The sequence below is a fragment of the Lotus japonicus genome, chromosome 3, assembly GCF_012489685.1.
Source record: "Lotus japonicus ecotype B-129 chromosome 3, LjGifu_v1.2".
Classification (NCBI taxonomy): domain Eukaryota; kingdom Viridiplantae; phylum Streptophyta; class Magnoliopsida; order Fabales; family Fabaceae; genus Lotus; species Lotus japonicus.
Window position 1 is genome coordinate 69222874 of NC_080043.1, and position 14369 is coordinate 69237242.

At 35.5% G+C, this 14369-nt stretch overlaps 2 protein-coding genes across 2 annotated transcripts; one reads left to right on the forward strand and one right to left on the reverse strand.

Annotated features, from left to right (window-relative positions):
* Window positions 1–4160: 4160 nt before the first annotated feature.
* LOC130744599 (protein FAR1-RELATED SEQUENCE 5-like) lies at window positions 4161–5758 on the forward strand. The gene is made up of 2 exons (XM_057596770.1): window positions 4161–5534; window positions 5687–5758. Exons 1-2 carry the CDS (start codon window positions 4161–4163, stop codon window positions 5756–5758), a joined length of 1446 nt encoding a protein of 481 aa, XP_057452753.1.
* A 4725-nt stretch (window positions 5759–10483) lies between these two features.
* LOC130744601 (TOM1-like protein 2) lies at window positions 10484–13610 on the reverse strand. The gene is made up of 3 exons (XM_057596771.1): window positions 13278–13610; window positions 12074–12184; window positions 10484–11065 (listed from the first exon to the last, which is right to left on the reverse strand). Exons 1-3 carry the CDS (start codon window positions 13608–13610, stop codon window positions 10484–10486), a joined length of 1026 nt encoding a protein of 341 aa, XP_057452754.1.
* Window positions 13611–14369: the final 759 nt, after the last annotated feature.

The following is a 14369-nucleotide window of genomic DNA, read 5'->3' on the forward strand; positions in this document are numbered from 1 at the left end:
AGTGGCCTCTTGAGGTGGCTTGGTGGCAACTCTCTCATGATCATGACAATTGGGTGAGGTGCCACTCTAGTAACGACTTGCTTCTTTGTAACGCTTGGTCACCGCCTCCGCCAGGGGTGGTCAAGTGCAATTCCGATGGGAGTTTCCGTGAGCTGGAAGGGTGATGAAAGATTTTTTTACCACTCTACGTTGAATCTCTTAAGACTCAATTGTAGTATAGTAAAGGGTTTTGTCGTACCCACAGGGAGGTGTAATACTTATGCCGTTCAATAGCTAACAAACTCAAATAATGGTTTACAAATAGATTGATTGTTTGTTTAAGAACATAAAAACATAAATCAAGAAGATAAAAAGAGTTGGATTCACCAAGGTAGATAGTTTTGCTGGGATTAGAGTTTCGTTGTTCGATCTCTATGTATTCTATTGATTCACATACAAATATCGTTCTATGCAATTGATTCCTCCCACCATTTCTTATCTTACTACCCAGTCCCCCGGTGTAGAAGATTATCAACTCCCTATATTAACCTTCAATCCCTTGATCGATTAACAATAATGAGTAGCATTAAGCATAGATGTTTGAATAGACTAATGATCTAACCCTATCCCTAGACCTTAGAATTATTAGATGATTTTACCTAATTCAGATTTAAATAGTTAGTTCCCACCATCCTATTAAATCTAAATTCATGTTCTAGGTGATCAATCCAAAACAAGCATGAAGTACAAGGTCAAAATCATTGAATCATGGAAAAGAAACATATGATTAACTCTAGTTCAGACTCAAGAACGTGTGAGTTCCCTACACAAGTTTGAATCAATCAAAATACCCAAGGGGATCAAACCTAAGATGTAGCATGAAGCAAAAGAGAAAACCATTGATTCTTTAACATAGAAACATGAAATTTGCATGAAAGGAAATCAAATAGATTACATGAGCATCAAAACAACTAGTTCTAATCCCAACAAATGAGAAATTAGCTATCCATTTCCATGGATAGCTTTACAATCATAAAAGAGAAGAAGAACGATGAAAAACCGAATACGTGACGGTTCCCCGGCGATGAAATCGGCTCCAAAGCCTTCTCCCAAGTCTCCTATACCTCCCTTGATGCTCTCCTTCGAATTCTATCTTTCCCAAAGTTGTGGGTTTCAGTTCTGGTCCAAGAAGTTCTTCTTTCTGATGGGATTTTGGTCTTTTTATATAAAATCCGTGTACAGGGTGCTGAGCATGTTTTCTGGGCGCTCAACACCCTGATTCCTTCATTGATGGGTTTTGCCACCGCCCTAATCATGCTGAGCGCACTTTTCATGTGCTGAGCGCATTTTGCACAGATTACCCTATCTATTGAAAAGGCGCTGAGCGCCTTTAAAGTGTGCTGGGCGCCCTTTTGACAGAACTTCCATTTTCCTCTTCTGTGGCAATGGTGCTGAGCGCTCTTCAAGGGTGCTGAGCGCCTTTTTGACAGAAGCCTTCAAAACTATCCACTTCTCTATCAACTCTTGTATTTCTTCCTAATCACCTTCCTACACCAACAATTGAGATTGGAATCATATATAAAACATCTTCTAAATCAAAACTCTCATTTCTATAAATTATAATCAAAATGGGGTCAATTTGCAAGATAATTTCCATAAATCACATAGATAAGTGCCTTAATAACAATGGAAAACTACGTAAAATTGGCACTTATCAAAGGGATAATGGGGAGTGGCAGTGTTATCAGGGACCATCACGGGCGTTGGGTCGTTTGGGTGCTACTCCCGGGTGGATGGTGGGTCTGCGCTCGAAGCAGAAGCCTTAGCTTTGCGCGATGCGCTCCAGCTAGCTTGGGATAAAGGCTTTCGACAAGTTATTTGTGATGTAGATTGTGATGTTTTAGTGCAGATTGTTGCTGATCAAGAAGCGGTTCAGCTCCACTCAGAGTTCTTGGTGCTTTATTCTATTCGCCAGCTTATTTCCATGGAGTGGGATGTGAAGTTGAATGGTGTCCATCGTGATAACAACGCCGTGACAGATTGCTTAGCTTGGAGAGGTTCTGCAATCGGTGCGCCGGGTTCGTGGGTAATTGGGACTCCAGACTCGAATATTGACTACCTTCTGTTGAAGGATTCTGTTTCTGTTCCTTAGTTTTTTTGCTATTTGTTGCTAGTTTTTCGATGTATAAAAAAAAACATATTTTTTTGGAAGGTTTTTATTGATTTAATTTTCTCTGTTAGTTTTGAAATAATATTATTATAAAATATAGGGTTATTTTACGATGTAGAAAAAAAATACAGGGTTAAATACTTAAATAAGGTTGGTTCCTGTATAATACGCTAAGTATGAAAATGATCTCTCCCTGGAGCAAAATTTGAACTCAGTCACTACTGTTTGAGAAAGTACCTAGTTTTGGTCCCTGTTACGGGTGGTCGTCCGGTGACCTTTGTCACTAACTCACTAATTAACATAACCCCAGCAGGAACGGTGAAGTCATGTACGTGGCAATTATATGTTGGATCGGTGAAGTCATGAGACAAATGTTATCGGACCATGCACCACCTCTAACGTGACCAAAATCAGGTAGTTTCTCAAACAGTACTGAGTTCAAACTTTACTTAGGAGAGGAACAATCTTCAAACTTAACGTAGTATATAGGGACCAAAACCTTATTTAACCTAAAACATAGTATTTGTAAATAATATTGTTATTTATTATTTTAAGATAAAAATATCATTTTTATACAAAAAGTAGCACTTGTTTTTTAATGTAACATTTTGTTAAATCAAATAAAAGTGTTTAATGTGTGAATCCATCTTATTTTTATGTGCTTTTCAGTATCTCATATGATAAGTGACTCAATCCTCACAATACTTATAAAGTTATACTACAAGAGTGAGTCCACTTCTAATTTTTCAAGACACACGTGAATTTTAACTCATCAATTGAGAGAATATTGAAAAAAAAATTAGTACTGAACTAAATTGAATGTTGTTTGACTCTTCTTACAACAACTACTACTCAATTTAAATTACAACAACTCATTTTGATAACTCCACTTGCCTATCCAAAAAAAAAAGATAACTCCACTAAACAGTATCATCTCCACTTACATCAATGACAATAACCACTAGACCCCACTAATGAGAATTACTCTCCACTAAGGCAGTAACTATGAGCGGTTGAGCACATTGCTCAAGTAAACACATACTCCTAGCAAACTATGAGCACATTGCTCTCTCTTTTCATCTTCCCGAGAGGAGGAGAAGAAGGAACTCTGGTTCTCTTGCACTTGCTTACTAGTAATACAAATACTAGAGAGTGTTGTTCTGTTTCTATTGAGAGTTGATCAAGAAAGCAGGGAAGGAAGCAAACACACGATATTCAGTCACAGTGGCCATATAGCTTGTTCCATACGTCACAGATCTGCGTAAGTTTCTACATTTTGTTGTTGCTGATCTGTTCATTCTTATTCAATTTGTTACTCAAAAATCAAAATGCTTAAAACTATACCCTAACAAACAATGTTGGCATCATTTATGCTAGTTGCTAAACATATTCTCCTCAGATCACCCATAAAGCATTTTCTTTATATCTTCTGTTAGTATTTCTTTGAGATGTTTATGCCAATAAAAAACATCTTTCTTTTTCTTTTTTCAAACATTGCATGTTTCAATTTTGTTTTCTTGAAGCACTTGAATCCTACATATCCGTCTGAAATGATAGAATAGGAAATAGGAATATCAAATATGTAATTATTCTTATTATTCTTTTGTAATTAGTGATAGAATAGGAATATGTAATTTAATTATTCTTATTATTCTTTTGTAATTAGGCTAAATGTATTCCTGTAATTAAGCTAGGTATAATAGGAATAGTTTGACTTTAGCATAACCTATTTTGTATTTATACTCAGTTACTATCAATGAGAATGTCACCCATTCAGTCATACTGCTATCTTCATAAGGCATTTCTGTAAGAAACACAGTTCAATCTCTTCATCAAATAAAACTTTTTACTTTCGGTTAGTCAGAGAGCAAAAAAAGTAAAAACTATTCTAAGGTGTCATTTTGATGTGCAGTTATAACATTGCAAATGGTGCTATGCTTTATTGTTTTTCCTTGCACACCCCATATCTTATGTTCCAATTTTTATAAAAATTCGTAGTTGATGATGTATAATGACTGATGCAGGCATTTTGCTAATGAGTAACAAGGGGAAAATTGGTTACAGCAATCCCTATAATTTTCGTTATGGGTTCATTCCGCGCCCATTTCAAAAGCCTGGATTTGGCAAAACAGCCATGTCTAATAATGTAAGCGGACAAAGGTGGATGCAAAATTCTGAAGTTAGAGCTGCATTACAGTACCTCCGAGGCTTGGAATCAAATGGTGCAGAAATGTTTTGGAGGCACAAAGTTGATGAGGAAGGTAGACTTCAACATTTGTTTTGGTGCGACGGAGAGAGCCGTGTTGATTATAAACAATTTGGTGATGTGCTGGCTCTTGACACTACTTATGGGAAGAGTGATAAGTACTTGTATCCGGTAGTGGTGTTTTCAGGGGTTAACCACCACACTCACACAACAGTATTTGCTAGTGCTATTATTGCTGATGAGACTGAAGAAACATATGTGTGGCTGTTTGAACAATTCAGGGAAGCAATGGATGCTAAATCACCGGAGTTAGTTGTTACGAACGGTGACGCTCTACTGAAGAATGCTATTAGTAGAGTATTTCCAAATGCTCACCACAGGTTATGTGCTCAAGTAATATTGCGCAATGCAAGTACAAAAGTTAGAAACCCAGAGATGACTGCACAGTTGAAAGACCTTATGTTGTCCGATTATGAGGTTATTGAGTTCAATAGTAAGTGGGGTGAAATGGTTGCTCAATTTGGCCTTGAAGACCATAGTTGGGTTAGAGACATGTATGAGAAAAGGACGATGTGGGCAACTACGTGTATGCGAGGTAGATGTTTTGTTGGTCATAAGGCTACTGCTCGATGCGAGGGGTTGTATGCTAAATTTGGGAGGATGGCACGTTCTTGTCTTAACTTGCTAGACTTTCTGCAACACTTTCACCATTGCCTTGATGAGCAGCGACACAAGGAGCTAGAAGCTGACTTCAAATCGTGGTATGGTGAACCGGTTTTGATAACGGCATTGAAACCATTGGAGAGGTCTGCTTCTAGGTTGTTCACAAGGGAGGTCTTCTTCTTATTTCGCGATGTGCTTGTTAGGACAGGCAGACTGAATTTTGATATTGGATGTAGACCGCTACCCATTTACACAGTGACTGATTATTGTCAACCAGGTAGGGAGTGGCGTGTGTCAGTTTCTCATGAAACCCTCCAATTTAAATGTTCTTGTTTTAGGATGGAAACTTTTGGAATTCCATGTGATCATATAGTTAAAGTGATGGTTCATCTAGACATACCTGAGATGCCAACATCTTTAGTGCTAAAGAGATGGACCAAGACTGCAAAGAAAATTGTCAAAGGGACCTGTGATGGAGGTGATGGAAACTCTATTTCATCGGAAGATAATGTTGAGGTTAGTTTCAGCAACCGCGACTTGAACATTGAATTAATCTGACTCTGTGGGTGGTGTTAAGGCCAACACATTCTATCCTTATTCTAATGTTATCTATGACTTGAAATAAAAAATTTGAGGCTATCAAGCTGATTTTTAATTTGACTTTGCAGGATGAATCTGATGCGAATGATAGTCCACCTTTTAAGAGGCATGCTCAAAATAATGTGGATTACAAATGGTGATTTAGGAAGCCAGTTCCCATTCCATTTACACAGCAACATCTATCAGAGAATTAGTTATGCTTTATTCTTAAAATTGTTATCTATTTAGAAGTTCAGATACCTTGTTGTTTACATTATGGCACCAAATTGGAACTCTCTTTATGTGTTGTTGGAATTGTGTGTTTGTTTATGCTCAGGAAAATTGGCCATGACACTCATTTTAAATATATGTCAAGTTTCTATTTCCTGTGTCTATTTAATTCAGACCAGGGTTATGAAAATGATCATACATTCATACTAGTGTTGGTGCCTATAGAAAGTGGGATGTATTTGAGTTCATGACCAGATGTTGGCCGTGCCTTTAATGATTGGTATATGTTTTCTGATTGACTTGTATGATGTAAAGCTTTAAGTGAAAATGAATGAAGTGGGTTCTATAACTTCTGTCTGAGGGTTCTGAATATATCCCCGTTCATCTTATTACATTAAGGAATGTCATTTTTCGGATGTGCATAAGTCACATCATCTTAGTAGTGATTACTTAAAATCAGATTGGTAGTAAGATTTGATATTGTATAAGCTCTGATCATTCTCCTTTTAGATGTATTATGTACACTAGTGTTGGGTGAACCTATGTTTGGCTCTAGTTTGTTAAGCAGGAAGAGGGATAAAATAACAAGTTCAACTCTAGTATTCTCCTCATTAGAACGAGTGAAAAGGAAAGTTTCTCAGTTTTTTATGTACAAGATTGATAAGGTGTGGAGTATTGTTTAGAGCCAAATTTAGAAATGTCTCTTTAGAAGCTGAAGTTCAATGACCAAATTCACATTCAAGATTGCCAGGAACCCAATCTTTTCTGGGGTGTTTCAGTGATCATTGCAGACTTTCAAGTATGATTCTAATAAATGAAAAAGGTTGGTTTAAAATTCTGTTATGCATGCTTTCTGCACAATAGGGCTGTTTTCCATCTGAATATTTAGCTTGCTTGTTCCATGTTTGGCTCCTCATACTGTTGGCAGAATTCTGATTGAGGTTTTCCAAGGCCTAATCGTGACACTACTGTTTTATGACAAGGTAACTAAGGCTGCATTTGAAAACGTTAATTTGAGCTTAGCTTATACAAGTGTATGTGGTAACTTGGGTAAGCTAATAAAATAAGCTTATGAACTGCCTATAAGCTGTTTGAGCTTACTTTCATAACTTGTTCAAATTAGGTTATGTATAAGTTATGAAATACGGTGAGAAGTGTGGTGCAAGGTGGCTGGAGTAAGGAGTTCACTTAGAATAAGTCAATTAGTGAATTACTTGACATAGCTTCTGCACCCAAGGTTATTGATGTGTTTCAATATCAAACAATCTTATATAAATTTACTTTTATGCTTGTAGAAGTTTGAAGAAACACTCCATATGAAGAAAGGACTAAACATTCAACTGTATTATATAGTCATTTCATGTAGGATGCTATTGTGGAGATGAAGGTTTTAATTCATAGGCCTAGGTCCGATCTGTCTAAGGGGGGTTCACCATGTTTGCTCTGTTCAAATTTTAGGTGATAGAAAACATAGGCCTAGAGACCAAAAATTGAAAATGAAAAAAATAAAACAGAGACTACACTGACTCACTTCTTTTTTTCACTTTAAAACAAATTGGTCCATATACAACAAACCAAGGAGTTTGGGGATCAAAATTCAAATATTATATTTTCTTTTGTATGCTAATTCCTGCACTAAGAAATATGCAAATTTTCATGCTAGCAATCACTTGCACTAGACTGCCATGCACCTCTGAATTGTGGGTTGACTTGACATGCCAGTGCCACCACCAATTAAATCCTTGATTCTGTTTGGTATCATTTGATAGAGCTCTTGACGATTGTAATATCCCACCAAAGCAAAAATGAAGAGCCACAAGGCGAAAGCAATCCACGCAATGGGGGTTGAAATCATTGTCAAAGCTAGAACTGAAACTGCACATCCCTGTGAAAGATTAATGACCAGGAGGATTGGAAGCAAGCTCATGGGGTACTGAAGCTGTTGCAGCATTGTTCCAAGAATCAATGTCAAGAAGTAGAGAACAACCATGAAAACCAAAGCCAGCACTTTTAAGTGGCATGTCATCAACAGAGACCTTCCATTGTCAGTGCTCATTGTTACAGCAAATGTTATGACTGCAAACAGCATCTCCCAGAATTTGGCAAATGTTTTTGCCAATTCATTCAAGAGATTGAAAACTTTCTCACTGAAAAAAGGAAACAATGTATTTGTAAGAAATAGTTATAGCATATGATTTTTGTAGTATGGTAGCAGAGCAGAGTAGTATATTAATTACCTTCTTGAAGCTTGTGTTGTTGAAATGGAGTCCAATGAAACTGTAGCAGTAGCTCCTCCCTCCATTGTTCTTTCAGTTCAACCTTTGATGATGATATTTTTTTAATTGTAGAAGAGTGCATGGTCCTATATAATGTGGGTATATATACATGTCGGGTTTGGGTGAGTGTTGGACTATGGCAGAAAATAAAATACGTTTTATACTGTGCTAGTTTGCTTCACTAAACTCCCCTTTATCCAATATTTTTCTACGTTTTATACTTGGTTGACTTCTTTACAATATTTGCTAGAGCAATTGTCTGACCTTCCCATTGGTATGGAAAAAAAAAAAATGAAAACCGCTGATTAGGATTGGTTGAAGGACCAAATTTGAATTTTTTTTTCTACTCCTTATTGTAAATTTCTGAAATACTCATAAAGCTAATATGAGTTTTTTGACAAAAAAAAAATGAGTAACTACTGAAATTTGGAGGGAGGCTGAAGTCTTAAAGGAAACAGAAGTAAAATAAAATTAAAAGAGAATAAACTAAAGGGAACTTGTAAATTATACTACCTTCGTTCCTATTTAACTATCTAGAAAGAGAAAAAAACATACATATTAAGGAGTGCAATTAATTTTGTTAATTTTTAGTAAAATATTATTTATTTTCCTATTTCATCCTTTAAATTGTATTTTATCTTTCCTTATTTATTGTTCATGCAAGGGCATGGCATGTCTTGGAAAAATATAATTTAATACTCTCTTAAAACTCTAAATGGATAGATATATAGGAACAATTTTTTTCTTTAAAGTAGACAGTTAATAAGGAACAGATGTAGTATTTAAAGTCCCTGAAGGATAGCTCGAGTTGTAAGAGCTGGGAGACATCTGGGTTGTAGAGGGGAAGGTGCAGGGATCAATTTTTTGGAGGGTGTTATTTATTTTTTCAATGTATAAAAAAAATTGTATTCAAGCTTTGGATATGTTGTCCGGGATGGCAATGAGTCTTGGGTACCCGTAGATAATATTCATCATAGGTAGGGTACAAACTCATTAAATGGGTATTGTTAAATATGCGTAAAAAATAACGGGTATGAGTGCGGGTACGGCTACTATAGTACCCAACCTGTCTCATATTCGCACACATATTATTAATTATTTTTATTATATACACCACACATTTGATAGCATACTAACAAACTTAAAGTTATAACTATCTAACTTAATTTTTAAAAAAATATATATGAGTAAGTAGTATCTTAATATTACATATATTATTACTAATTTTCTTCATTTTTTTAAAAATAAGTAAGTTAGTAACCTACAATTTTATAATAATGTTAAAAAATCTAAAATTATAAATTAAAGTTTTTTTTTCGCTCACTTCTTTTAAAAAATAAAATGGGGAATGAGAAAATCAAACAAAGAAAGCAAAAACTACAAGCTTAGGATATCTCTAGCTAAAAAAAGGTCAATCCTTTTTGGATGAACATCCATGGTTGAGACACCACAGTGAAGATTTGCTACAATAGCTAAACAATCAATATATGCATTAGCTTCTCTAGGGACATGACTCAGACACTCCTCAATTCTGCTTTAGAAGTTGGTGAATAACAAGGAGGTCATTGAAATATAAATTGAACCTGAACTTCTCATCTGGTAAGGACTTCACAATCTTCGAGTAGTTTTTTTAAAGAAATCATACTTCGTTGAATGATTTTACTTGTTAAATATATAAATTTTATTTATTTTTGTAACTCTTTTTATTTTATATTATATTTGTGTTGTTTATTGAAAAATAAAAATAGCAAAAATTGTATTTTAGTAAGCTAAATTGCAGTATTGGTACGGACATATAAGTATTGTATGGGAACAAGTACTATAATACCCTACCCAAACCCATGCACTCTCATCCCTTGTTACAATGAACCATATATTAACTGATATAATTTCCATTTATAAATTTTAATCTTAGCTGATCACAACAATTATATGATGTTTAAGGTAAAACTACATTCTAATATGCATGAGATCTCAAAGGATTCTCAACTAATATCTAGGTTAAGTTAGTTTAAAATAGTTTTGGTTGACAAATGCAAACGGAATAAGACATATAAATTATATTTCATGTTTGTCATATTTTTAAGATAGAATGTAACTCGTAAAACTTAGAACAGAACATTGGATGAAAGGAAAATAACATAATGAAATTACTTATATAATAAAAAAAATCTTAATAAAAAATTTATGTATATAAATATCAGTTATTAAATTATCATGTATTTGATTATATTGACAATTAAAAATTGTTAAGAAACATGCCATCTATGCCCTCCTCATGCAGTATTCCTCTTGATGCTGGACTCTGCATTCTTCTCTTTTGTGCTGTGCACTATATTGGTTTCATCATGATCACAATCCCCCTTGGTTGCATTGACTTCAAGAGTGTTTGCCTTTTGTGGCAGTTTCAGTCAGATAATCATCATCTCCTTCAAATCTTTCAGGTAGTTCATTGAGGTTGGCAGAGTCAGCGTTTTGAGGTTGTTGTGCCCCGTACATTTGAGCAACTTCCAGATCATCAAATTGGGAAACTAGCTGTTCCAGCTCATCATTGAGATATAATGCCTCAATATTTGTCACTTCATCATTTGTAGTTCTTTCCAAAATCCTCTTCATGGCAGCGAGTGATAGCTTGCAGTCATCCAACAAGCTCAAAGTTAAATCTTCCTTCAAAGGTGTTGGCTCTCCCTCAGAATATACTATGCTAGAGAACAATTCAAATCTGTCTTGAGCAGCCACAAGATGCACTTTCTTCTCTTCATTTGACATGGGAAGGTATTTAGGAGGAGAGTATGCTGCTGTAGAGTCTTCCAGTTCTGCTTCTTCAGGAATCGTGTTTCCTTCAGGAGGATCCAAAGGGTCTTTATGTGTATAGCGGGAAAGTGTAGAATCCAAGTAAAGAGCTGCAGGTGCGGATTTCCTTGCTGCCGTGACAGCTTGTTCATCTCTTCCTATCAAACTCTGCCATCAACCAAGGAAGATGTCGGATTCAAATAAATTTGTCACAGAAGGATGCAGAAGAATAACACATTATAATTAGTGGATAAATGAAAATGCTCTGGACATATATTTGTGATGAAAGTGCCTTTAATTTCATGATATTTACCACCATGTCATAAAAACAATGATACTTCTTATAGTATTGGGAAAACAAAACTTAATTAAGTCATAAGCGCTTATTCATAAGCTATTTTAAAACATTTATTGAAATAAATTAAAAATAAGCTATATATAAACATAAGCTTTTTTTCATAAGCTATCCTGAATAGCTTATGAAAATCGGTTCAAAACAGCTTATGGTAGGTCATAAGTTGTTTGCATAAGCTATTTCAAACATTAATATAAGCACTTATGATATCAGATAAGCTCAAATAAGCTCTTCTAAACAGAATCCATTTTGGCTCCGGTATCCGCTACAATACCCATTGGGTACTTGAAAATACATGCCGTAATATTTTAGAAAAAAGAAATAGGTACTTTTTCGGTACAACTTGAGTACTTTTTGGGTAAGTTCTTTTTTGTTTTATCTATACAAAAATTGAAATTTTTACTTATGTCACCCGTAAAAACCTTAATACTCTACACCTTTCTCAATTTGCATCAATCAATTATCTTCTATTTCCCTTATTAATGTTCACTTGCAATATTGGTTAATGACGGATAAGTTACTTGATTCAAATTTGCTTTCTTACATCATGCACAAATCTCAATTTCTACAAGTTACTTTGTCAATTTCTACGGGTTCATTTACTATACACAAAGAAATGTTTGTGTAAAGTTGCACAAACCTAGGTTGACCTGTTATCACAAGTTTACTAGCAGGTCACCCTTTCCTAATTTAAATTGGGTTAAAATAAAAAATACAAAAAAGACTAAATCTTCCATCACCATCCTTAAACTTCTTTCATCTAAACTCTAAACTCTAGATATTCATCTCACTCTTCTTCATCTTCTTCATTATGCATCTACCAAAACATTTTTCAGATTAGAACCCCCAAAAACCCAGACCACACCACCACCAACCCCAGCCCACACCGCACCACCACCACCAAGTTTATGTATTTTTCTTTGGATCTGGCCCTTGTTCAACATTGAAACTCAAAGATGAGAAAAAAATGTGAAAGCTTCAAGCTTTTCACCCAGATCGAAAAAGAAAGCTTCAGATCTGGCCTCAACATCTGAGTCAGTGGCACGCTATCATTCCTCCTTGCTCAAGCCCAGCCGCAGCTCCAGGTCCTCTTCCATGGCAGAATCGGTAAATCGAAAGCTCATGCCCTTTCCTACGCTGCAGTTATTTTGGTTGTGGGAGCAATGAACTTGACAAAATCCAGAAATTTCAGGTTTGCACCGCCAAAATGAACTTGGGTGATGAGGTGGACCTGGAGGGTTATGTTTCTCGACCTGTCAAAATTAGTGATGCGGTGATATCTGCCATTTGTCAAGAAGCAGGAATGTCAATGTCCATTGTTAGAGCGAGAGGAAGAGACGAGGGTTGAGGCAAGAAACGCAGAGCTCAGAAGAAAAACCCAGCTTACACTCAACAAGTTTCTACCTTGCTTATTCGACTTCTTAGTTTCTTTTTCAACTGTTATAGATGTTGTGTAATTTATGATTTTAGCACAAATTCAACTGTTAATTTTCCATTGATGATACTGACTTTGAATTTTACAAGTAATGATTAGGGTTTTCTTAAAGAGTTTTTCATTTGTGGTAGTTTTTTTTAGTTGCAGAACTCATGTAGTTCAAGGGTACATTTCAAGAGTTGTGTCTGGGTTGTGTAATATTCACGAGAAATTATGCTATATATTTTGTTCTTAATTTCTCTTCTTTTCTGGATTTTATTGTTAGAGGATGTAGTAGGTGATAATAATAAAGATTAGAGATTAAGGACGATGTGATTATTTTTTTACAATAATTAATTTCATTTTAAAAAAATGATTTAACTTGTTGTAACTTGTGATAACAGGTCAACCTAGGTTTGTGTAACTTTACACAAACATTTCTTTGTGTACAGTAAATGAACCCAATTTCTACAATGAAAATATATTCTTTGAATAGATATAATATAAACGTACTTACGTACCCTACCCTAGTTTTTCCAAAAATCCCGGATCCCTTACCCGTATCTGTGAAAAAAAATAGTAATATCAAAAGAAAGCGACAAGAAACTGACCATATAACTTTCTTTTTTTTGGTCAATGACCATAGAACTTTGACTTTCACGTAACAGACCAAGATAGTCAGGATACCCTAGGTTAGCCCAAGACTCTATCAACTGGAGAGCCTTCTTTTGATTATGTTTATCAGCATGCGGGTTATAAATAAACCAAGTCATATCCTCAAGAACCATCTCAGACACCACTTTAGAGAACACCATGTTACAGTACACGGCAAAGGTTTCCAACATATCAAGGGCAAGGCCCTGCACAATGGGGCTCTCATGGTTGATCTTCCTCTTAACGGCCAACATCACCTCTGTACCATTCAACTGGCCAGTATTGATCATCCATGATAACTTCACATTCAAGCCGAAACGGTCGGGTCCGTCTAGAGTCTCCAGCGTGGCCCCGCATCTCCACCGTGGACTCTTCCGGCGTATCCAGTGTGGCCTCGTCCATTATCTTCGATGATTCCGGCAGTATCTCCTTCCCCTTGCCGCTCATGATCCTAGAATCCTAGAGCAGAAGAAGTTTTATTTGAAACCGCTAAAGAGAGTGTACATGTCTCAATTATCATTGAAAATAAAATATTAATAAGGAATTTAAACTTGTATATATCTTTTCGATGTATCAAAAAAAATTTGTATATAATCTTTTCTAAATATATTTCAAATCGCTCATATATGTAACCAAAACATAAATCTTTGATGAGTTAAAAAAAACATAAATCTCTGATATATAGGTTCAAATTCAAATAGATTTTTAGAAAATTGATAAGTAACTTTTGATCCTTAAAAAGATAAATTTAAATAAAAATAAATGATGATGCCATCTCCTGCTATACATTTTTTTCGTATCTTTTGTGGTCGCTCTTAAATTATATGTTATCAATTTTGGTCTTCTGCATTTACCCCTTTATATTCTTACTTCTCCCCTTTTCACCATTTTTTCGGTCAACCATCATTACCATTTTTCCGGCTACCATCACCATTTTTTTCAGGCAATCATTACTCTTAAGTCTTGATCGGGAAAGATCACGGGGTGCTGGGGCAGTTGGACTGGTGAATGAAGGTATGAAAAACGGTAGAAAGGGGGGGTTTGAATAA

Coding starts and splice junctions, on each gene's coding strand:
- LOC130744601 (XM_057596771.1), bottom strand. CDS start 13,610: ATGATCAATACTGGCCAGTTGAATGGTACAGAGGTGATGTTGGCCGTT. Junction 12,185..13,277: donor AAAAAAAAGAAAGTTATATG/GTCAGTTTCTTG, acceptor ATGTTGAACAAG/GGCCAGATCCAAAGAAAAAT. Junction 11,066..12,073: donor CTAATCTGAAAAATGTTTTG/GTAGATGCATAA, acceptor GGTTGATGGCAG/AGTTTGATAGGAAGAGATGA.
- LOC130744599 (XM_057596770.1), top strand. CDS start 4,161: ATGACTGATGCAGGCATTTTGCTAATGAGTAACAAGGGGAAAATTGGT. Junction 5,535..5,686: donor CATCGGAAGATAATGTTGAG/GTTAGTTTCAGC, acceptor TTGACTTTGCAG/GATGAATCTGATGCGAATGA.